The sequence below is a fragment of the Haematobia irritans genome, chromosome 4, assembly GCF_050003625.1.
Source record: "Haematobia irritans isolate KBUSLIRL chromosome 4, ASM5000362v1, whole genome shotgun sequence".
In the NCBI taxonomy this organism is placed as follows: domain Eukaryota; kingdom Metazoa; phylum Arthropoda; class Insecta; order Diptera; family Muscidae; genus Haematobia; species Haematobia irritans.
In genome coordinates, this window is record NC_134400.1 from 32,864,780 (window position 1) to 32,887,431 (window position 22,652).

Sequence of the window (22,652 nt, forward strand, 5' to 3'; positions counted from 1 at the left end):
TTTAACCTACTAACCAAACATCATTCTTGTTGTTTTTTATAAACCACACTAAAAAAATATTGTTAAAAATTAACAAATACTATGTTTTCAAATTATTTTACAAAAATTAAAGCATCTATATGCATAGTTTATAATATTTTATTATTTCAATAAAATACTAATTCTTTAATCGTATGTAAACTTGTGTGAGACTGTGTAGCACCCAACACATTTGACGGATGTGATATGGTATCGAAAATTTAGATCTACAAAGTGGTGCAGGGTATAATATAGTCAGCCCCGCCCGACTTTAGACTTTCCTTACTTGTTTTTAATAGAAAATTTTGCCAACATTTTATTTCTATAGAAAAATTTTGCCAAAATTTTATTTTTATAAAAAATTTTGTCAACATTTTATTTCTATAGAAAATTTTGCCAAAATTTTATCTATAGAAAATTTTGCCAAAATTTTATCTATAGAAAATCTTGCCAAAAATTTATTTCTATAGAAAATTTTGCCAACATTTTATTTCTATAAAAGATTTTTCCATTATTGGTAGAATTCTACCAACTGTGGCAAACGTGGTCACAATCCTAATAATAATATTAAGGATGTGTTTAGTAGAACCTTCTACGCAATCCATGGCGGAGGCTACATAATATTCGGTCTGGCCGAACTTTTGGCGTTATATACTTGTTACTCTTACAATAGACGCTTTAAGCAGTTTTTTGTCTCGATTTTGAAATTTTAGGATATATGGTATTTGTTGATCTTGATATTTGGGAAAAGGTGTTGCCGTAGTTTTATCCTTTTGCCCACATGATAATGGGTTTATAAATTATTATTGATTAATTTCAAAAGCTATTTCAAGGTAGTTCATATTTTACAACCATCTTCAAAAATGTTGCACATTTAATTGGAACGGACATAACATATACCGGTGTATATGAAGACGAATTTTAAATAAGTTAATTTTCGTGGTAATAACAAAAATCAGGTTTTAATTTTATTTTTTTTTTTTTATTTCTGTCTTTTACCTTATATTATTGAAATATGTAAATGATGACAAGACATTTTTATCGATATTATGTACTACTTATTTTAGTCTGATTCGCTTTCACTCTCCGATTGGAAATCTCCAACATCTATAGCAAATTTATATTCCTGATCGCAACCCAAATACGAATCACTCATAAAGTATAATGTATATTCATGACGGCCAGGACTTGGAGCAACAAAATCAAGTTTTACTTTAGCTTTTTGTTGCAAAGTGAGACGTTTTATAGATAACAATGAATTTGTTTTGGGATCTCCAATAACCACCCACCAACCTTCTTCTCGTTTCTGTAAGAAATATAAGAAAAAAATGCTGATGAATTTCAAAACAATGGTGTAGAATATGAGCGTTTCTTACCTGAGGGAAAAATGGAGCTATAACAGGTCCTGTAACTTCATCTTCCCTTTCCAATTGTACAACAACATTAACGGTTGAACCTGAATGGATGCGTTCCTTGTCAACCACTTCAAAGTTCATTTCTATGTTGGGATATCGATTGCAGAAACGGGCCACATCGGCCATTTGGGCGTCATTCAATTGTAATAAACGAGATCTATCGTCGTCCTCTAATTCCATAATATCGAAAACTGTTTCAATTTTCTAGAATCCATAAAAAAAAACAAAACAATAAGATAAACGTTGGTAAAATGTACGGGGGAGTCGGCAAGAGGTTTTACTAAGTTCCCACCCAAGAAGTCAAATCGGGAGATTATATATATAGCAATACTAATACTTATAGCAATACTAAAGTAAACTAATACTTATAGCAATACTAAAGCCTAAAATCGATTTATCGGTTTTAAGGCCCAAAAAATTGAAAATTCGAATTACCATGATAACAATTGGTTAGCACGCATGCCTTGCATTCACGGTTGCCACTCGAGCCAAAAATAATCTACCAAAAATTTAGAGAACATTTGATCAAAAAACTACCAAACAAAAAATCGTATTTCAAAAACTTTGTGAAAATTGTATTTCTATAAAAATTATGTCAAAATTTTATTTCTATAGAAAATATTGTCAAAATTCTATTTCTATAGGAAATTTTGTGAAATTTCTTTTTTAGGGAAATTTTGTGAAAATTTTATTTCTATAGAAAATTATGTGAAAATTTTGTCAAAAATTTAGCTCTTTTATTTGGAAATTTTATTTCTATAGAAAATTTTGTCAACATTTTATTTCTATAGAACATTTTGTAAAAATTGTATTTCTACAGCAAAATTTTGTGAAAATTTTAGTTTGTCAAAATTTTAGTTCTATAGACAATTTTGTTATAAATTTATTTCTATAGAAAATTTCGTCAACATTTTATTTCTATAGAACATTTTGTCAAAATTCTATTTCTATAGAAAATTTTATCAATATTTCATTTCTATAAAAAATTTTGTCGAAATTTTATTTCTATAGAAAATTTTGTCAAAATTTTATTTCTATATAAAATTTGTCAAAATTTAATTTCTATATAAAATTTTGTCAAAATTTTATTTCTTTAAAACATTTTGTGAAAACTTTATTTCTATAGAAAATTTTGTCAAAATTTTATTTGTATAGAAAATTTTGTGGAAATTTTATTTCTATAGAAATGTTTATTCTTATCGAAAATTTCGTCAAAATTTTATTTCTATAGAAAATTTTGTCAAAATTTTATTTCTACATACAATTTTGTCAAAATTTTATTTCCATAGAAAATTTTGTCGAAATTTTATTTCTATGGAAAATTGTGTCAAAATTTTATTTCTATAGAAAATTGTGTCAAAATTTTATTTCTATAGAAAATTTTGTCAAAATTTTATTTCTATAGAAAATTGTGTCAAAATTTTATTTCTAAAGAAAATTTTGACAAAATTTTATTTCTATATAAAATTTGTCAAAATTTGAATTCGATATAAAATTTTGTCAAAATTTTATTTCTATAGAAAATTTTGTGAAAATTTTATTTGTATAGAAAATTTTGTGGAAATTTTATTTCTACAGAAAATTTTGTCAAAATTTTATTTCTATAGAAAATTTTGTCAAAATTTTATTTCTGTAGAAAATTTTGTCAAAATTTTATTTCTATAGAAAATTGTGTCAAAATTTTATTTCTATAGAAAATTTTTACAAAATTATCTGTCCATAAAGCTCGAATAATAATTGTATAATTAAAATTTTATTTCTTTAAAACATTTTGTCAAAACTTTATTTCTATAGAAAATTTTGTCAAAATTTTATTTGTATAGAAAATTTTGTCAATAATTTATTTCTATAGAAAATTTTGTCAAAATTTTATTTCTATAGAAAAGTTTGTCAAAATTTTATTTCTATAGAAAATTTTGTCAAAAATTTATTTTTATAGAAAATTTTGTCAAAATTTTATTACTATAGAAAATTTTGTCAAAATGTTATTTCTATAGAAAATTTTGTCAAAATTTTATTTCTATAGAAAATTGTGTCAAAATTTTATTTCTAAAGAAAATTTTGACAAAATTTTATTTCTGTATAAAATTTGTCAAAATTTGATTTCGATATAAAATTTTGTCAAAATTTTATTTCTATAATTTTGTCGAAATTTTATTTCTATAGAAAATTTTGTCAAAATTTTATTTCTATAGAAAATTTTGTCAAAATTTTATTTCTATAGAAAATTGTGTCAAAATTTTATTTCTATAGAAAATTTTGACAAAATTTAATTTCTTTAAAACATTTTGTCAAAACTTTAATTCTATAGAAAATTTTGTCAAAATTTTATTTGTATAGAAAATTTTGTCAAAAATTTATTTCTATAGAAAATTTTGTCAAAATTTTATTTCTATAGAAAATTTTGTCAAAATTTTATTTCTACAGAAAATTTTGTCAAAATTTTATTTCTATAGAAAATTTTGCCAAAATTTTATTTCTATAGAAAATTTTGTCAAAAATTTATTTTTATAGAAAATTTTGTCAAAATTTTATTTCTATAGAAAATTTTGTCAAAAATTTATTTTTATAGAAAATGTTGTCAAAATTTTATTTCTGTAGAAAATTTTGTCAAAATTTTATTTCTATAGAAATTTTTTTTTTATTTCTATAGAAAATTTTGTCAAAATTTTATTTGTATAGAAAATTTTGTGGAAATTTTATTTCTATAGATATTTTTATTCTTATCGAAAATTTCGTCAAAATTTTATTTCTACATACAATTTTTTTCAAAATTTTATTTTTATAGAAAATTTTGTCAAAATTTTATTTCTATAGAAAATTTTGTCAACATATTATTTCTATAGAAAATTTTGTCAAAATTTTATTTGTATAGAAAATTTTGTCAAAAATTTATTTCTATAGAAAATTTTGTCAAAATTTTATTTCTACAGAAAATTTGTGAAGAGGAATATTTTGCAAAATCTACCAAAATATCAAGAATCCTACCAATCTACCATACAATAAAAAAAACTGGCATTTTTGATAGAATTCTACCAACTGTGGCAACCGTGCTTGCATTCCGAGGGTCCAAAAATCACCAAACGATCGTTAACTTCTTTGCAACTCATGCGATATTTTTGGTTGTTTCAGTGTTTGAGGAAAATAGGATCGTGATGAGCTCTTTGACATGAGGAGTATTGTAGAGTAATTACAAAATGCAAAAGCTATGACAAAATTAGTAAGCAATTACAATTAAATGGAGTTTATTTTCCCAAGGGAAAAGTAGCAAATCTATGTACTACTTGAAGGTACTCAAGCTTATCCAATTTTTTTGGGGCAATTTTCCCCCCAACTTACCTTTTCTGTGCACCGTTTAATTATATCTGCATTAAAGTGCGGCAACTGCTTAAGATATGAATCTTTACTCCACATAGCCTGTGTAACCATTTGTGCCAATTCCATAGCAGCAACAGCTGGGGATAACCATCCATTTGAACTGAGTACATCTACACAGGCTTGTATAAGACGGACTGCTTTACCCAATATGAGTTCAGTATCACCTTGTAATTCTGGACCCAATTGGAGACGACACAGATGAGCTTGTAATAAGAGATTTGTCTTGATGTGGGGATCATTGAATCTGCAAATAGGAATGGAAATTTTCCAAATAAAATATATTTCTTAGAGTCATTCGTTTACGGCTCACTTACTTAGGTGCTGTTTCATTTGGTCCAGTTAATTTATTTGGTAATCGTTGTGATAGAGTTCGTAATATATTCTCTTCATGATGTCTAACGACTATGTCTTCATATTCTGCAGCCGATGAGATAATTTCCAAAAGACCACGAACTTTAGTTTTACTATTTAGAGATAAACTAAAAAGTTCTGCAAAAAAAACGAAATTAGAATGAAATGAATAAATTTTCAATAGATGAGGTTCTTAAACCCTTTACATACCTATCGTGGAGTAGTTAATGTAATAGTAAGCCGCAATCATACCCAAATTCAATGGCAATGTATCCATATCATCTTCAATGCTAATACATTTCGATTGCTCCAAATCGGACAATGTATTCTCGACCAATTCAGACAAATGGTCCGATAGATGACGATGTGTTACGCCTTGCAAATTATAATAGTTGGGATTTTGTGTTAGTCGTCTATACAAGAAGGTCCAGGTCAAATAATCGACAGCATCTTGTTTGTTTTCAATGGTTTTTGTTACGACCTCAGCATTGAAATGATCATGCAAGCGATGATCTAAATGACTCTCTATGGGCAAGGGTTCATTAAGGAGTTTCTTAAAGAAATCTTTTTTCGACGATTGACACATTAACACACATTTAGCATCGGCATCTTCAATGGGCCGATTAGCACGGCCAATCATTTGCAGGACATCGGTAATGGGATAATCTTCGTACGAATGATTTTTGCCATTGTAGAATTGTGTGTCCATAATGATAACTAAATGGGCCGATATGCTCATGCCCCAACATAAATCTTTGGCTACAACGGCAACCTGCACAGCTCCCGAATCGAAAAGTTGTTCCACCAATCGATGATCTGAAGCAGTAAGACCTTCATGCAGATAGGCAACACCCTGGGAAAGAGTCTCTTTCAATGTTTTATCTGTCATACGATCCAAAAACGGTTTGATATCTTCTTCTTCGGCATGGAAGAAGCGATTTGGTTGCAAGTCTGAAGCACTGTACGTCAAAATGTCTATTGCTGTTAGGCGAGCCTGTTTGCGGGAAGAGACAAAGACTAGTACGGGCTTGTGAGGGCTATACTTCAAAATTGCATTATATACTGGCTTGGACATGGATGCAATTCTTGTGCCATTATGGGTGATATTAAAGCCTTGAATGTGTAATTCTAGTGGTATGGGTCGCACACTAGGATGGAAGTTGAAAGTAGCATTGGTATTACAACCCAACCATTGGGCCACATCCCTTGCATCGGCAAGCGAAGAGGACAAGGCCACTATGCGAATTTGTTTTTCAATTTGCGATGAAATATAACGCATTCTCGAGCATACCACTTCCAAAACGGGCCCATCCTCCCCGCCCACCAATTGTAATTCATCGACAATAAATAAATGGATATTTTGCACATTTTTACGTTGCTTCCAACGGCGTGACAGAACATCCCATTTGTCTGCCGTGGTTATAATCAATTGACCTTTGGCTAGCAATTTGAGATCCGTACCAGTTTCACCAGTAAGTTTCACCACCTTTAGACCCAAACTACCGAATTTGCTATGCCAATCGGTGAAGACAAGATCAGCTAAATCTTCCTTCGACACCAAATAGACACAACGACCATCCGATTGTTGTGAGAATAAACGCATAATTGCAAATTCCGCTATAGTCATCTTACCGGAACCTGTGGGCGCTCCAACAAAAACATTATCGTCACTGTTATAGACAGCATTGAATATTTGCGTTTGTACAGGATTAAATTGCGGATATTTCTCACGATAGAATTCCTCAAATTTGCCATTTCTCAATGCAGATATAGGCAAAGGCTGCAAATCTAAAAGCTCTGTGGGAGGCATATTTTTCTCCGGCAAAATTAGATGTCTAAATGAAACTGGCAATTGAGTTTCCGATCCTATCCAACGATCCGACACAATTCTCAGAAAATATTGAGGTGGTAGCGGCTCAAATACGGGCACAAAGAATTTGAGTTGATGTTCATCCTGGCAATATTTCTCCTTCAACAGGAAAAACTCATTATGCAGTATAATTTCGGAGTCAACATCTTCTACTAGAATCCAAAATCCTTCAGACATTCCATGAACTTTTTCATCCCATTGAAAATCTGGAGTTATTGTAAGTTCCACTCTCAATGTGGAACGGGTTATGGGTTGTATATGCGTGGATAATTCCAATTTGGGGAATTGATGGACAAATTTGTGTATGGTTTTGCCCAACTTGGGCACCCTTATAAGTTCTCCAATTTCATGAGGTTCCAAATCATATAATCGTTCCCATGGAAAATTTTTCTTTTCCAACTTTTTAGCAATTTCATCGGGCATTTTCTTGAACTGTCTCAAAGGCGTCATCGACTGCCACATTCTGCGATCAATCATTTTGCACAAAGTTAAGGTTTTATCGGCCAATTGTGCCCAACCACGATGGAGTACAATTTCGAAAATAGCCCTCATTAGACGAGAAGCTGATTGAGTGATAAATACCATGTCGGACATTAAAGCAAATCCCTCCAATTTCAATTGGGATATATAGGCTTGTAGTAAAACATTCACTTTGGCACTGTGCTCCTCCATGGACTCCTTAATCGGTATGGGAACTCTTTCCATAAGTTTCTGTAACTCCAACTTCTCTTCTTCGCGCACGGCAATATGCTTAAATTCCGATGACAAAGAGAACACACGGAACAACTCAATCTCGGATAGAGTTTGTTTCAGTAATTGATTATAGGTCATCATAGTCTCATGTGTACAATAGTAGTGGGAAGCAATGCGTCCAAGAGCGGTAACCTGAAATTGGCCCGATTTTCGATCATATTTTATGAGGCCACTGCGATCCAAGTGTAAAGCTGCTGTATGTATCAGATCTGCCCGTCTCTGTTCGAGTAAAGGATCTTCCTTGAGAGCATCGTGACCCACGCCATACAGAAGAGGATTCCTTAACATTCTTATATAGAGATAGGTATAACCCAACCAATTTACTGCATCCTTTACATTCTGTACAGTACCCAAAACAATCTCTGCATTCAACATGTCCGGCAATTTCGATACAAACTGGGATTCAATGGGCAATTGTTGGTTGAGAAGCGATAGATAGAATTGCAATTCGCTGTGGTTGGTTATCAAAATACCTTCACCTTTGGTATCATATTGGGGACGACCAGCACGACCCAACATTTGAAGTACATCCAATGCCGATAATTCAACCCATCTTCCTTTTTCGGGGTTGTACACTTGTGTGCCCTTAATTATTACGGTATGTGCGGGTAAATTTACACCCCAAGCTAATGTGGCTGTGGAAACCAAAACTTGGATGTGACGATCGGCAAATAAATCTTCTACCAAGGTACGATCAACTCGAGACATGCCAGCATGATGTATGGCAAAACCATAGGGCAACAATTCCTTCAGCTCCGAATTTTTTACCTGTTCTGCTTCTGTTCTTAAAACTTCCATACTGGCTGAGCCCTCTCGTAAGAAACTTCCCAGGGTATCCTTTTCTAGACACATATCCCGAACTGCTCTTGCAGTTTTTCCCGTTTCTTTACGGGAATGAACAAAGACCAAAACTTGATTGCGACCAGCATGTTCCATTGTTTTTTCATAAACGATTTCATTCATCACCTGGAATCTTTTGAGGGCTTTCTTCTCGGTTACACCGATATATTGCTGTTCCAAGGCAACTGGCCTGTAGCTGTTGTCAAAATAATAGAGTCCTTTGTCTGGCTTGACACGTAGAAATGTGGAAACATCTTGGTAATTGGGTAATGTGGCTGACAATCCTACCAAACGAACATCTTCCTGTGTCACCTCAATATTACGTATGGTCCTAGCAACTAAGGCTTCCAAGACTGGACCCCGTTCATCATGCAACAAATGAATTTCATCGATAATAACCAAACGCACCAGAGATGTGAATGTCTTTTCGCCTCCTTTGCGGGTTATAATATCCCATTTTTCTGGTGTACAAACAATGACCTGCGTAGCTGCTATCTGTTCTCTGGTCAATTGATGATCTCCTGTCAACTCGGAGACTGTGAGATTATATGAAGCTAAGCGACGACCAAAGTTACCAACCATTTCTTGTACCAAAGATTTCATGGGAGCCACATAGATAATTTTAAAATCATCAGCGTTTATAGTCCCGTCCTCATTGATATGTTTGCCTATCTCCCGCATCATACACAATAGCGCTACATTTGTTTTACCAGCTCCAGTGGGGGCACAAAGTAGCATGTTCTCATCACTTTCTAAGGCAGCTTTCCATAGACGGGACTGAATACGATTAAGTGACTTGAAACCTTCGAATACAGGCTGAACATATTTAGGAAGTTTATCAATAGGTTGCAATTCCTCCTTGTCCTCGAAGGGAACTTGTTTCAAGGCTGGCACATGGACTTCTTCATAGCCTTTACGTTGTTTGCGGAATGATCCATCGGGTAATTGACATCTTTTATTGGCCATAAAATGTGAGCCTTGTGTAAAGGCCAACTCTTCGAGTTCTATAACTTGTCTTTGTCCTGCCACTTGGCCTGCCATACCCTGGCCCCCATCGTCCATTTGCGACTTGTCAATTTTACTATTTCTTGAACTATTACCATAGCCCTCATCATCTTCAGTTTTTCCTGTATCCAGCTGCACTAGGATTTTGGCCAATTTCGGATCGTTGCGCATTTTTTCACGAATCCTTTGTCTCTCGCTGTCCGTTTGAGCAGAAGCCAACATGGTGCAGTAAAGGATCATTTGACGATTAAGTTTCAGTTGCTTTATAAAATCGAAGCAATCATAGCCCAGTAAGAGAACCAGCTGATTTTCACAATCCCTTTCATCGGCAGCATCCTTAAGTATGCGCAAAACATCAGCAGCTTTACTCTGCGAAACCATGGCATCCTTGTAGTATTTACTTAAGCAACGCTGTAGCCAGTATGCATCAATATCGAGAGGATGTAGGCCGCGTTCCTTTTTTACATTCACAGATTCTTCAGCTAGTAACTGAAATAGAAATACTTTAATGGCAAAAACACACACACACACAAACTCATTGATCTTACATTCTCCGCATGTAGCGTATGATCGATTCTGGCTTCTTCACCTTCGTCTTGACCATCTTCGTCGCGTATCTCACCGTACATATCATTATCACTTTCCTCTTCCGATTCCTCAAATTGCACATTAATGCCATAAGTTTCATCAATTTGTTCCTCATTTACATTAGCACTTAAGGCATTTACAGCATCGGATCCAAAATCTGTGATCTTCTTTCCCAAATTAACAAGCAAAGCAAATCTGAAAGCAATCATAGTTAATGGCTGATATTCAACTGAAACCCAAATTATATCGTACCTTTCGTCAGTGACAGATCCCAAGAGACCATCGATTTCTCGTTTACGTTCCCTGTCCTTCAATTTGTCATTTTTCAAAACTGCTAATATTTCATCGGCAGCACCACAAAGAATATCACGAGGCTGATCTCCTAAAGCCTCTTGAATGAAACTCAGCAATACCTCATAGGTTTGTCGTGTCTCTTGCGTCTTAGGTCTATATACGATTCCTACCATTTCATCAATGCCTTCTGAGAGAAGAGTAGCACCCTTCATGCGTTCAAAGTCATATTGAGCTTCGTCACGTTTTTGTCGTTTTGCTTTTCTTTCCTCAGTCTTTTCTGGCTTCGAGCGTAGATAACGATCGCCCATTCGAGTTCCTTCCAATTTACCAACCAAAGATACAACTTCTCCCGTAGCTTCATCTCGACGTGGACGTTCAATTAAACGGACATCAGCTTGCAAAACTAAATTGGAATTCTAAAAGATGGGGACACATTAACTTCTAGCACCTGTAAACGTTTACTCATGGCCACTATATAGGTAAATTGATATTTCATGCTTACCGCCTTGTATTCATATTGCAATTGTCGTGCTGCGGCATCAGCCATATTGATGCTCTGTGTATATTATATTAATTAGAGTACAAATCAATTGTTTTTCTTTCACTAATTTTCAACTTTAATTTTTCACTAAAATACCCTTTAATAAACACCGCTTTTTTATTTTGCTTTAAGCCTGCTATTCCCATTTGAAATGTCAAGTGTACATGGTTGTATATTTTCGTAACTATGTACTGTAAAAAATTATAAAGGTAAAGTCATTAGTACAAAAACCAATCGATAAGCGCCTTTTAAAGGCCGGTACTATGTTCGATTTCCGCTGCAAAATCCCATACAAAACCAAAAAAATGAGAAAAACTAGCGATTTTTTCCATTTATGGTACTTTGGTACTTTTTCGAGTGGAACAACTAACGTTTATATCATGGTGACAATTGAAATGTCAATTAGGAAATAATTTATTTATTAAAATTATTTGTGTGGGTTTATAACTCAAACACGGATCATATTTTTGTTCCGAAAATATATAAATTGCCCAAGGAAAAATAAAATGTTAATTTTGCAACAGCAAACAGCAACCACCAACCAAATACATAGACGCCAAAATTTCAAAGTTCCAATTCATCCTCATCGGTATCATAGACTCGTAAGTGATACTACAACAGTCGCCAACTGTGATGAGGGAAGCGTATCAAAAAGTACGTTTTGTATTTTTATATGAAACACCAAGCGCAACTAGCTTATTAAAACCCTGCCAAAATTTTTTGAATTTGGGGGCGCTTCTGAGAATCCCCACTACGTCGAAAACAGTCGTATATGATATCCAAAACTCTCCGGAAAAGCGCCATCACTATTAAAAAGTTGTACCACGCCAAGTTACTACAAAAAAGTATCGCATGAGTGCAATTATTATGTGCCCTTTTGGATACATTTAGAAGGACGCCAATAAGAGCCCCTTCAAACAATCACAGAAAATGTATTTTAAGATAGTTGTAAAAGAATCATCCCTGCCAGCATTTCAAAGTTCCATTTCATCCTCATCGCTACCACAGACTCGTAAATGTCACCACAACCATCGCGAACTGTGATGGGGGAAGCATATCAAAAAGTACAAAATGTACATGAAAGTATTATGCCATCACTACTGTTAGAAGAGCCATTTTATTTTTTGTGAAACGCCAAGCGCAACCAGCTTGTTATATTTTATTTAAATAAAAACGAAAATAAAGTTCTGAAAACATAGATATTACGCTTAAAATTGTGAAAGGTATATGGTGAACAATTTTCGACTTCCCAAATAGAATAAAGTGATCGTTTTTCCATCGAAAATAAACAAACTGGCTGATAGACGCTGCAATATTTAACTTGCTACTTAAAACTCAACATCATTCTTTTATTAATGCAAAAAATTATGTTAAATGTGATGAGATAAACCGAAAAATGTTATATTTATAAGAAATTATAAATGTTTAATCAAATCAATAAACATGTACACAATCGTGTTTTACTTGACCACAATGATTCTTCTACAATTACCTTAAAATGCACTTTTTCTGATAGTTTGCAGGGGTTCTTATTGGCGTCCTTCGAAATTGATCTAGGCACCTAATAATTGCACTGATGAGAAACTTATTCGTAGTAACTTGGCGTGGTAGAACTTCTCAATAGTGACGGCGCTTTTCCGACGAGTTTTTGATGTCGTATATGATTGTTTTCGACGTAGTGGGGATTCTCAGAAGCGCCCCCAAATTCAAAAAGTGTTGGCAGGGATTGTGGTCAAGTAAAACACGATTATTTAGATGTTTATTAAAAGAAAGACTAAAAGAAAACAGAGTACTCGTATATCGAGGACATCTCCAAAAATATGCAACACTGTCATCAGCTGTTGAGAAGCAATCACAGAAAAGAAGTGATATCTGGCATTTTTAATATATGCTCCAATTAAATACTTACTGCTGCGATTATTTATGACACTGTACCACTTTGAATTTCTAGTTTTTCCATAAATTAGTCACAACCCAATAAACACAAACGTTTGAAAAATGCTAAATTTCAACAATTTTTCAAGCATTTTTTCAAGTTGAGAAATTGTTGAGAAAATCGCGTTCTCAACAAAAAACAGACATTACCCTCAACAGTAAAATTCAACACATTAGCAATAATATCTCAAGTGTTATCCTCAAATTGAAATGCATCGCTACTCAATAATTTGTCAAACAATTTTCGATGCGAGTCAAATTCAACATTAACATCGTTGCAAATACTTTTCAACCTAAATTTGTATGATGAAAATCCCCACTTCAAATTGAAAGTCAAAGCCAAAATTCTATAAATTTTGTAGAATTTATTCATTTTCATCAAAATAAAATATATAATAGTACACTACACTACATAATACACTACAATACCAATTGATAAATAATAATCTTATTAAACATATGAACAAATAAGAACAAAGAAAAAAAAAAAACAAACAACAAAACTTTAAATATCTTAAACATTATTAGTAAACACTTTTGCATTGATAATTCGATTTCCTTCCTTTTGGTTCCTTCCTTTTATTAACATACGGGCAATTCGAAATTAGGAACGTACTGGACCGCGTGTTAGAATTGATTTCCAGCAGAAGGAAGTCACAATATATCCATTTTAAACTGATAATAGCATATGAATTAAACTGACGATGTGATGCACATTGTTGTTGATTTCAACAATGTTGTTTTTAACAATTTTAATTGGTTGCACTTGTAATGTTTCTGGAAACTTTTTCTTGTCGATAAGCCACTCATTTTTCATTGGTCAGCTTCTAATTGTTTGCAAGAATGTGGCATCCAAAGATTTTAGTTTTCTGCAAAGAGATTTAAATTTAGTGACTTCTCTAAAGTGTTGATTTAAGTTTTCATATTGACGTACCAATTATTATAAACTATTTGAAGCAGTTCCAGTTAATTGTCCACCATTTTTTCATTGGTCAGCTTTTTAATGTTTTCAAGAACGTAGAATCCATAATTTTAGTTTTCTGCAAATAGATATACATTTAGTGACTTCCTTAAAGTTTTATTTCATTTTTTATTTTCACTTACCTATTTTTATAAACTATTTGGTTATTTGTCTAAAATTTTCCATTTTTTTAATTTCTTGCAATTGACCACGAACTTCGTTGCACAAATAAGTATTGAAAACCACATGGTTTTTTCGTTGCATTTTAGGGTAGTGTTTTGTCAAAGTTTTCTCATATTATCTTCAACACCTTTTCAAAGATTTCGTCAACATTTTGGCAAATTGGAAGTAATTCGCAAACAATTTGAAGATGTATTGAAGATGAGCTATATCAAGTCAAGTTGAATTTATGTTGAAAATTATATTTACCCTCAAACTGAAAAGTTGTTGCATTTGAAAAACGCTCATCCTGTGTTTATTGGGAATAAATTGTTATTGAGAAGCGTCACTTTATCAAAATACAATCTGGTAACATCGGCACGACTTGCACTGATGAGATGTTCTGGATAGAACAGAAAAAAGTGATATCTTGCATTTTTAATGTATGCTCCAATTAGTAATAAATATTTACTGCTGCGATTATTTATGACACTGTACCACTTTGAATTTCTTGTTTTTCGATATATTAGTCACAATATTATCAAAATACAATATGGCAACATTGCACGACTTGCACTGATGAGATGTTCTGGATAGAACACCAGTGCAACGATTTTCTGGATAGCCCATACAAATGTTGCATCCAGTGCTAAAAGAAAACAGCCCTATTTTTGATTAATTGGCGGATAAATTTGTGTCGAGATGAGTCGACATATCCCATAAACATGCAGTAGAATCTATTATGCCTAGTCGGCGGCCTCAATATTTTTGTTTAATTGGCGGATAAATTTGAGTCGAGATAAGTCGGCGGCGACTGAAATCAGCGGCGCGACTCGGCGGCATTATTCTCTGCTCTGGGTACGACACAAAACTACGTACGATATATCTCAACGTGTGAACAGCACATGAGATGTCACTTTATTTCGTACCTTTGTGCCAACATACACGTAACGCCTCCAAAATTTTGCAACATTACTCAACACTGAACATTTTTGCCATCTGGAAAATTTTGGAGAAAAAATATTCTTTAAGTGTCGTCTCTCGTCGTCGCTGGGCTGGTGCGAACTGTAAGTGCGAAAATCCAATATTTATATTGCATAATAAATCAATAATGATAATTTCCATATAAAAATAAATGTTTAAAATGTGTCCAAACAACATATTTTGGGTAAACTGGAAATCATAATTCCTGCATTTTCGGCAAAAAAATCTTAATGGTTATGACGTTTATGGAGAAAATTTTCTTCACGTTATGTAACCTAGAAAAAATCATGTGCAAAAATAGAATGAAAACATTGGCCTGGCATAAAATTATTGACATTAAACTTGGAATTTTTATGAATTGTGTAAACTATACCAGATTTTATGATGACATTAATTTTGTGAATTTTTCTTTTTTTTTTTTAGTTTGCTTAACGGTAAAGTCAAACGAATCGGAAAGATGTTCTCCTCACTTTTGGAAGCTGCCAAAAACTCTCCATTGCGCACCCCTTTCACAAAGGTGCAATGTGACACACCAGCCAAGGGTTCAGGTCCAGTGGTTGGCCGTCAAATTCAAGCTGCTGCCACTCCCGATAGTGGCGATTCCTGCGAATTCGGTTCCACCAAATACTTTGCCTTGTGCAGTCTTGGTGGTGTCCTGTCCTGTGGTACTACTCATACCTTTGTTGTGCCCTTGGATTTGGTTAAATGCCGTTTACAAGTTGACCAGGCTAAATACAAGAATTTATTCCATGGATTCAAGGTCACCGTAGCCGAAGAGGGTATGCGTGGTCTAGCCAAGGGCTGGGCACCGACTTTGTATGGTTACTCTGCTCAGGTATGTACTGCCACAAAAATCTCATTTGGATACATTTAATTTATGTAATATGGATCTATGTACTGGATAATTTTGAGACGAAAAAAATGTTATGCAAGCAATAAGCCTAGTAACACAAATTTGGATAAAACATCATGCATACATGTTAATTGTATGGTCTCGCCAAGTGACAAATGTAATTAAACAAATCTGATTAGATATATGAGAACATCGTTGTTGCAATCAATCAATCTTATGGAAGGAAGTATTAGCTTTGTTTTTCATTTTATAAAAAAAAAAACATTTTTTATCGATCATTTTCATGAAAAAATAAACAAAGTTGTTCTATCAAAATAACCGACACATTTCCGTGAAGCTCCAATAGTGTCAAATAAGCCAACACTATTACTATCATATTGCCTCTACTGCTGTGAAATTTTCATTTAAATTGTACGGGATATCTGCATTCTATTAAACATATTTAGGGCTCCTCATTAATTTGGATAATTTTCTGTACCCTGTGCCATCTCTTCTTTATATGGGAATACACTTTCAATTGTCCCTCTTAAGTTGCGAGTGGTGCCCAATACATGAGATTTTTATAGGGGTTTCTTGACAAAAAAGAAAATTTTTTTTGATGTGTCTGGCATTTCAAAATAGTTAAAACCGAAAATTTCTTTGGTTTGAAATTGTAACTGATGCTTTATATAATAATTTACAACATTGAGAATTATAAAATGGTATGTTTTTGTTTAACTTAATTTTGAGTTTATAATTTAATTTTTCGCTATTAGCAGCTATAGAATATTTTGATAAGAGTTGTTGATATCCCTTTATAAGATTTAAACATTGGGTATCCAGTAAAAACTTTCGAGACAGTAGTAGCCTGGTGAGGCAATCAGACAAATTTTGAAAAAAAAAAATTAGTGTCTACACATTTTTTTTGAACTGAATGATATCTTCCGAAAATACTCCTACCATGATGGTATATACTCGGTTGCCACAGTTGGTAAAATTCTACCGAAAATGCTAGATTTTTTAATGTTTGGTAGAATAAAACTTTGACAACATTTTCAATAGAAATAAAATTTTGAGAAAATTTACTATGGAGATAAAATTTTGACAAAATTTTCTATAAAAATAAAATGTTGAGAAAATTTTCTATAGAAATAAAATTTTGAGAAAATTTTCCATAGAAAAAATTTTAACAAATTTTTCTATAGAAATAAAAATTTTGACAAAATTTTCTATAGAAATAAAATTTTGAGAAAATTTTCTATAGAAATAAAATATTGCGAAAATTTTCTGTTTATTTACGGGATATCATTTAAATTTTACGGGATATCTGCATTCTATTAAAGATATTTAGGGCTCCTCATTAATTTGGATAATTTTCTGTACCCTGTGCCATCTCTTCTTTATATGGGAATACACTTTCAATTGTCCCTCTAAGTTGCGAGTGGTGCCCAATACTGAAGGTGGGCTTTTAACTTGAGATTTTTATAGGGTTTTCTTGACAAAAAAGAAAATTTTTTTGATGTGTCTGGCATTTCAAAATAGTAAAAAACCGAAAATTTCTTTGGTTTGAAATTGTAACTGATGCTTTATATGAGATATGAGAGCAACGTATTTAATAATTTAGAACATTGAGAATTATAAAATGGTATGTTTTTGTTTAACTTAATTTTGAGTTGATAATTTAATTTTTCGCTATTAGCAGCTATACAATATTTTGATAAGAGTTGTTGATATCCCTTCATAAGATTCAAACATTGGGTATCCAGTAAAAACTTTCGCGACAGTAGTAGCCTGGTGAGGCAACCAGACAAATTTAAAAAAAAAAAAATTAGTGTCTACACATTTTTTTGAACTGAATGATATCTTCCGAAAATAATCCTACCATGATGGTATATACTCGGTTGCCACAGTTGGTAAAATTCTACCGAAAATGCTAGATTTTTTAATGTTTGGTAGAATAAAATTTTGACAACATTTTCAATAGAAATAAAATTTTGACAAATTTTTCTATAGAAATAAAATTTTGAGAAAATTTACTATGGAGATAAAATTTACTAATGGAGATAAAATTTTGAAAAAATTTTCTATAAAAATAAAATGTTGAGAAAATTTTCTATAGAAATAAAATTTTTAGAAAATTTTCCATAGAAAAAATTTTAACAAATTTTTCTATAGAAATAAAAATTTTGACAAAATTTTCTATAGAAATAAAATTTTGAGAAAATTTTCTATAGAAATAAAATATTGCGAAAATTTTCTGTAAAAATAAAATTTTGAGACAATTTTCCATAGAAATACAAATTTTGACAAAATTTTCTATAGAAATAAAATTTGAACAATTTTACTTCTATAGAAAATTTTGACAAAATTTTCTATAGAAATAAAATTTTGACAAAATAAAATTTTGGCAAAATTTTCTATAAAAATAAAATTTTGAGAAAATTTTGCGTAGAAAAAAAATTTAGAAAATTCTCTATAGAAATAAAATTTTAACAAAATTTTAAATTAATGTTTCTTCAAGCTTCTAACAAACGGTCGACCAAAAATCAAATAGAAAAAAAAGAAAAAAAAATTGACAAAATTTTCTATAGAAATAAAATTTGAACAAATTTTTCTATAGAAAGAAAAATTTTGACAAAATTTTCTATAGAAGTAAAATTTTTAGAAAATTTTCTATAGAAATAAAATTTTTACAAAATTTTCTATAGAAATAAAACTTTTACAAATTTTTCTATAGAAATAAAATTTTTACAAAATTTTCTATAGAAATAAAATTTTTACAAAATTTTCTATAGAAATAAAAATGTGACAAAATTTTCCATAGAACTAAAATTTTGACAAAATGTTCTATAGAAATAAAATTTTGACAAAATTTTCCATAGAAATAAAATTTTATTTTTTGAAATTTGGTAGATTTTTGGTAAATTGTTCTTGGAAAATTTGGTAGATTTTTTTGTTACGAGTGGCAACCGTGGTTATATAGCCAATGTTTGTTGGTTTTACAACAAAGAAACATTGTTGTTTCTAAAACAATTAAAATTCACAAAATATCAAGTTTTTTAGGACATGTGCATTCGACCTAACATACATATGCTATCCTCTTGCAAGTTTTTACTGGGGAAAAAGTCTACCAAAAATTTCGGTATCTGCTCACTAGACAACTTGTTCTCACTAAGGCTTTCCGAGCTTTTTTATAGTAAATGAAATAGCTTTAATTTTTTTTTTTTGGAAAATTGTCACAAATCAAATGATTTACCCTCCAATATATGACAGTAAATTGTATAAAAATGATGATTTAAGCAATTCTAATGGGGCTTAAGTTAGTGTAACATGAATTCCCCTAAAATCGAATCATTCTTATAGGCACCTAAAAAAATTTAACATTGCTAAAATATTTCGCTCCACTCGAAATGTGATTATCTAAGAAATTGGAAAGTTATTTATCTCTTCTGAATTTGTTTTATGGTATATTTTGCAACAAATACCATACCTGCGTAAAACAACAAAGTTTGTTTGCATTGAAAAGTATGAATAAACACCAATATCTATTTTGGGAACATTTGTAGATAAGTGGCAAAATTTATTCGTATGAATTGATTATTAACAACTCTTCAATATTATAATCTCTACACCAGCTTATTAGCGTATCTTGCTATTATAGACGATTGTAGTGCTAACATTTTCCATTGTAGTTGTATAAAAAAATCCATAGTATCACTTACTTGAAAAATGGCATATGTCTGAAGGAAAAATCTATTTTATAAAGACTTTCTATTTATATTTCAAGAGGACATAACTTCTTGAATATCTGTTCAAAATATTTGAGATTATGCCAATTTTTAAGTAATTTAAAATTTCCAAAATTATTTAGATTTTAATAGCAATAACATACGATTCCTTTTTAACTTCCCACAGGGTCTCTGCAAATTCGGTTTCTATGAAGTCTTCAAAGTATACTACGCCAACCTTTTGGGTGAAGAGAATGCCTATTTGTACCGTACCTGGTTGTATTTGGCTGCTTCAGCTTCTGCTGAATTCTTTGCCGATATTGCTTTGGCACCATTCGAAGCTGCCAAGGTTAAGATTCAAACTACTCCCGGTTTTGCTAATACTATGCGTGAAGCTATGCCCAGAATCATGAAGGAAGAAGGTGTTAGTGGTTTCTATAAGGGTTTGGTGCCATTGTGGATGAGACAAATTCCATACACAATGATGAAGTTCGCTTGCTTCGAAAAGACCGTGGAGCTGTTGTACAAGTAAGTATACGCTTGATTCCTTTCATTTAATTTGGCAAATCTAATCGCTTGTGGTGTTTTACAGACATGTTGTTCCCAAGCCACGTTCCGAATGTAGCAAGGGCGAACAATTGGTTGTTACCTTTGCTGCTGGTTATATTGCTGGTGTCTTCTGCGCCATTGTATCCCATCCAGCTGATGTTGTTGTATCTAAATTGAACCAAGCCAAGGGCTCCACCGCCATCCAAGTAGCCAAATCCTTGGGCTTCATGGGCATGTGGAATGGTTTGACTCCACGTATCATTATGATTGGTACACTCACTGCCTTGCAATGGTTCATCTATGATGGTGTTAAAGTAGCTTTGGCTTTGCCCCGTCCTCCACCACCAGAGATGCCCGCTTCCCTCAAGGCCAAGCTTGAAGCTAAATCTCAATAAACATCTACAATAACAGTATCTGGAGTAGTTAAGGAGCAATTACTAAACTTATTTAATACATCCATCTAATTAAGTTAAAAACTCATTAGAACAAGAAACAAGCAAAACAAAGCGAATCAATTGAAATTATACTACACTAAAAATGCAAACTATAGTTGTTATCAAAATAGGCCAAGAGACAATTTCTCATACAAAAACCGGTTACTAAGAAAATCGAGCGTTTGTGTCATAACTGACACAAACCATATTCGTTTTCAAGTCATAATCAGGGGCATTAGTGTATAGAACGAATTTTGCAAAACAAAAAGAATTTAGTTCCATTATACTTAAATTATGGAAAGAATATTTAATTGAACAGTTAGTGGCATTTATAGACGAAATCAAACTCTAAGCTCATTCCATACTTATCTGAGTGCATCTTATCTCTTGCTTTTCTTCAATTTTATCTTTGTCTGATTAAATACAAATGTTTACTTTAAGATTTTACTATTACTGAAACATGTTCTAACATAGTTGATAATATGAAAAAAACATTCTATGAAATATGCAAGCATTTGTTTGTTTTTTATACTATTCACACTAACTGTCCATTCATGTCTAGCCACACGAACCTATCATCAACTTCCCCCCTTTTCAGTTACCAAACAGGAATTGTTTAAGTAAAGTCTATTTTATTGATGTTCACTATAGATTCAATTTTTTTTGATATTAGTTTGTATTTTAAATGTAATTGTGTATTAAAATTATGTGTGTATTTGAAATTGCAATTCGCAATTCTTCATTTCTCACCTCAATAAGAAACCAAAATAACAGCAACCCAGAAGTATCAAATCAGAGAGGAGAACGAAATAATAAATTCTACCAGCCGGTTAAATAATTAAAAAAAAAAAACTAAAAAGACGTGTTTTATTTCTTCAATTAGTATTTTAATGTGGTTACTAAGTTGGAGTTTAGCAGCTAAACTCAAAAATAAACCAGCCGTACGAAATTATAACTTTGTGTGCATATTTTACTAAAACTTGAAGGGGAATGATTCAAAGTAACAATAATATGGAAATATAGAAACAACATTTTGAAAAAAATTTTCTATTTAAAAAAATTTCAGTCAAATTGTTTCTAGAAATATTTGGATATTTGGACAAATTTTTCTATAGTAATAAAATTTTCACAAAATGTTCAATAGAAATAAAGTTTTGACAAAAGTTTCTATAGAAATAACACTGACAAAAACTCTTGTAGAAATAGAATTTTGACAAAAGTTTCTACACAAATGAAATTTTGACAATTCCTTTACAATTAGATCGGATCAGATATTACCATTTTTAGGATCTGTCCAGATCTGCCTACATATACTATCATATCTAATCAGATATGGCAGGAGATTTTATAATATCTGGCCGGATCCACCAATGCTTACACGGGTAGAGAATTTTGTCAAAAGTTTTTTCTATTGAAAATTTTGTCAAAATTTCATTTGTGTAGAAACTGTTGTCAAAATTCTATTCCTATAAGAGAGTGTTATTTCTATAGAAACTTTTGTCAAAATTTTATTTCTATTGAACATTTTGTGAAAATTTTATTTCTATAGAAAAATTTGTCCAAATATCCAAATATTACTAGAGAAAATTTGATTGAAATTTTTTTTATATAGAAAATTTAAAAAAATTTTCTATAGAAATAAAATTTTTAAAACAATTTTTTAGAAAAAAAATTTCAATCAATTTTTCTATAGAAAAAAAATTTTGACAAAATTTTATATAGAAATAAAATTTTCATAAAATTTTTATAGAATTAAATTTTTTTTCTATAGAAAATTTTGTGAAAATTGTATTTTTATAGAAAATTTTGCAAAATTTTATATCTATAGAAAATTTTGTCAAAATTTTCTATATAAAAAAAATTTCAATCAAATTTTCTAATATTTGTATATTTGGACAAATTTTTTCTATAGAAATAAAATTTTCACAAAATGTTCAATAGAAATAAAATTTTGACAAAAGTTTCTATAGAAATAAAATTTTGACAAAAGTTTCTATAGAAATAACACTGACAAAAT

At 31.5% G+C, this 22,652-nt stretch overlaps 2 protein-coding genes and 1 long non-coding RNA gene across 3 annotated transcripts; 1 reads left to right on the forward strand and 2 right to left on the reverse strand.

Annotated features, from left to right (window-relative positions):
- Nucleotides 1–978: 978 nt before the first annotated feature.
- Nucleotides 979–11,194, reverse strand: Brr2 (U5 small nuclear ribonucleoprotein l(3)72Ab). The gene is made up of 8 exons (XM_075303308.1): nucleotides 11,015–11,194; nucleotides 10,471–10,928; nucleotides 10,179–10,413; nucleotides 5,373–10,119; nucleotides 5,126–5,300; nucleotides 4,773–5,055; nucleotides 1,395–1,637; nucleotides 979–1,324 (listed from the first exon to the last, which is right to left on the reverse strand). The coding sequence occupies exons 1-8, from the start codon at nucleotides 11,057–11,059 to the stop codon at nucleotides 1,082–1,084; spliced, it is 6,429 nt and encodes a 2,142-aa protein (XP_075159423.1). The 5' UTR covers nucleotides 11,060–11,194; the 3' UTR covers nucleotides 979–1,081.
- Nucleotides 11,195–13,738: 2,544 nt separating this feature from the next.
- LOC142233080 (uncharacterized) lies at nucleotides 13,739–14,352 on the reverse strand. Its single transcript, XR_012721309.1, has 3 exons — nucleotides 14,093–14,352; nucleotides 13,923–14,028; nucleotides 13,739–13,857 (listed from the first exon to the last, which is right to left on the reverse strand). It is a non-coding gene; the product is annotated as an uncharacterized LOC142233080 (long non-coding RNA).
- A 692-nt stretch (nucleotides 14,353–15,044) lies between these two features.
- Nucleotides 15,045–21,494, forward strand: Mpcp2 (Mitochondrial phosphate carrier protein 2). The gene is made up of 4 exons (XM_075308127.1): nucleotides 15,045–15,175; nucleotides 15,516–15,927; nucleotides 19,840–20,180; nucleotides 20,245–21,494. The coding sequence occupies exons 2-4, from the start codon at nucleotides 15,550–15,552 to the stop codon at nucleotides 20,594–20,596; spliced, it is 1,071 nt and encodes a 356-aa protein (XP_075164242.1). The 5' UTR covers nucleotides 15,045–15,175; nucleotides 15,516–15,549; the 3' UTR covers nucleotides 20,597–21,494.
- The last annotated feature ends 1,158 nt before the right edge of the window (nucleotides 21,495–22,652 follow it).

Excerpts from the sequence above, each read along its gene's own strand:
- Mpcp2 (XM_075308127.1), top strand. The coding sequence starts at position 15,550 with ATGTTCTCCTCACTTTTGGAAGCTGCCAAAAACTCTCCATTGCGCACC. Across the intron at positions 15,928-19,839 it reads TGTATGGTTACTCTGCTCAG|GGTCTCTGCAAATTCGGTTT; the intron begins GTATGTACTGCC and ends AACTTCCCACAG. Across the intron at positions 20,181-20,244 it reads ACCGTGGAGCTGTTGTACAA|ACATGTTGTTCCCAAGCCAC; the intron begins GTAAGTATACGC and ends GGTGTTTTACAG.
- Brr2 (XM_075303308.1), bottom strand. The coding sequence starts at position 11,059 with ATGGCTGATGCCGCAGCACGACAATTGCAATATGAATACAAGGCG. Across the intron at positions 5,301-5,372 it reads CATTAACTACTCCACGATAG|AACTTTTTAGTTTATCTCTA; the intron begins GTATGTAAAGGG and ends TTTTTTTTGCAG. Across the intron at positions 1,325-1,394 it reads TAGCTCCATTTTTCCCTCAG|AAACGAGAAGAAGGTTGGTG; the intron begins GTAAGAAACGCT and ends TATTTCTTACAG.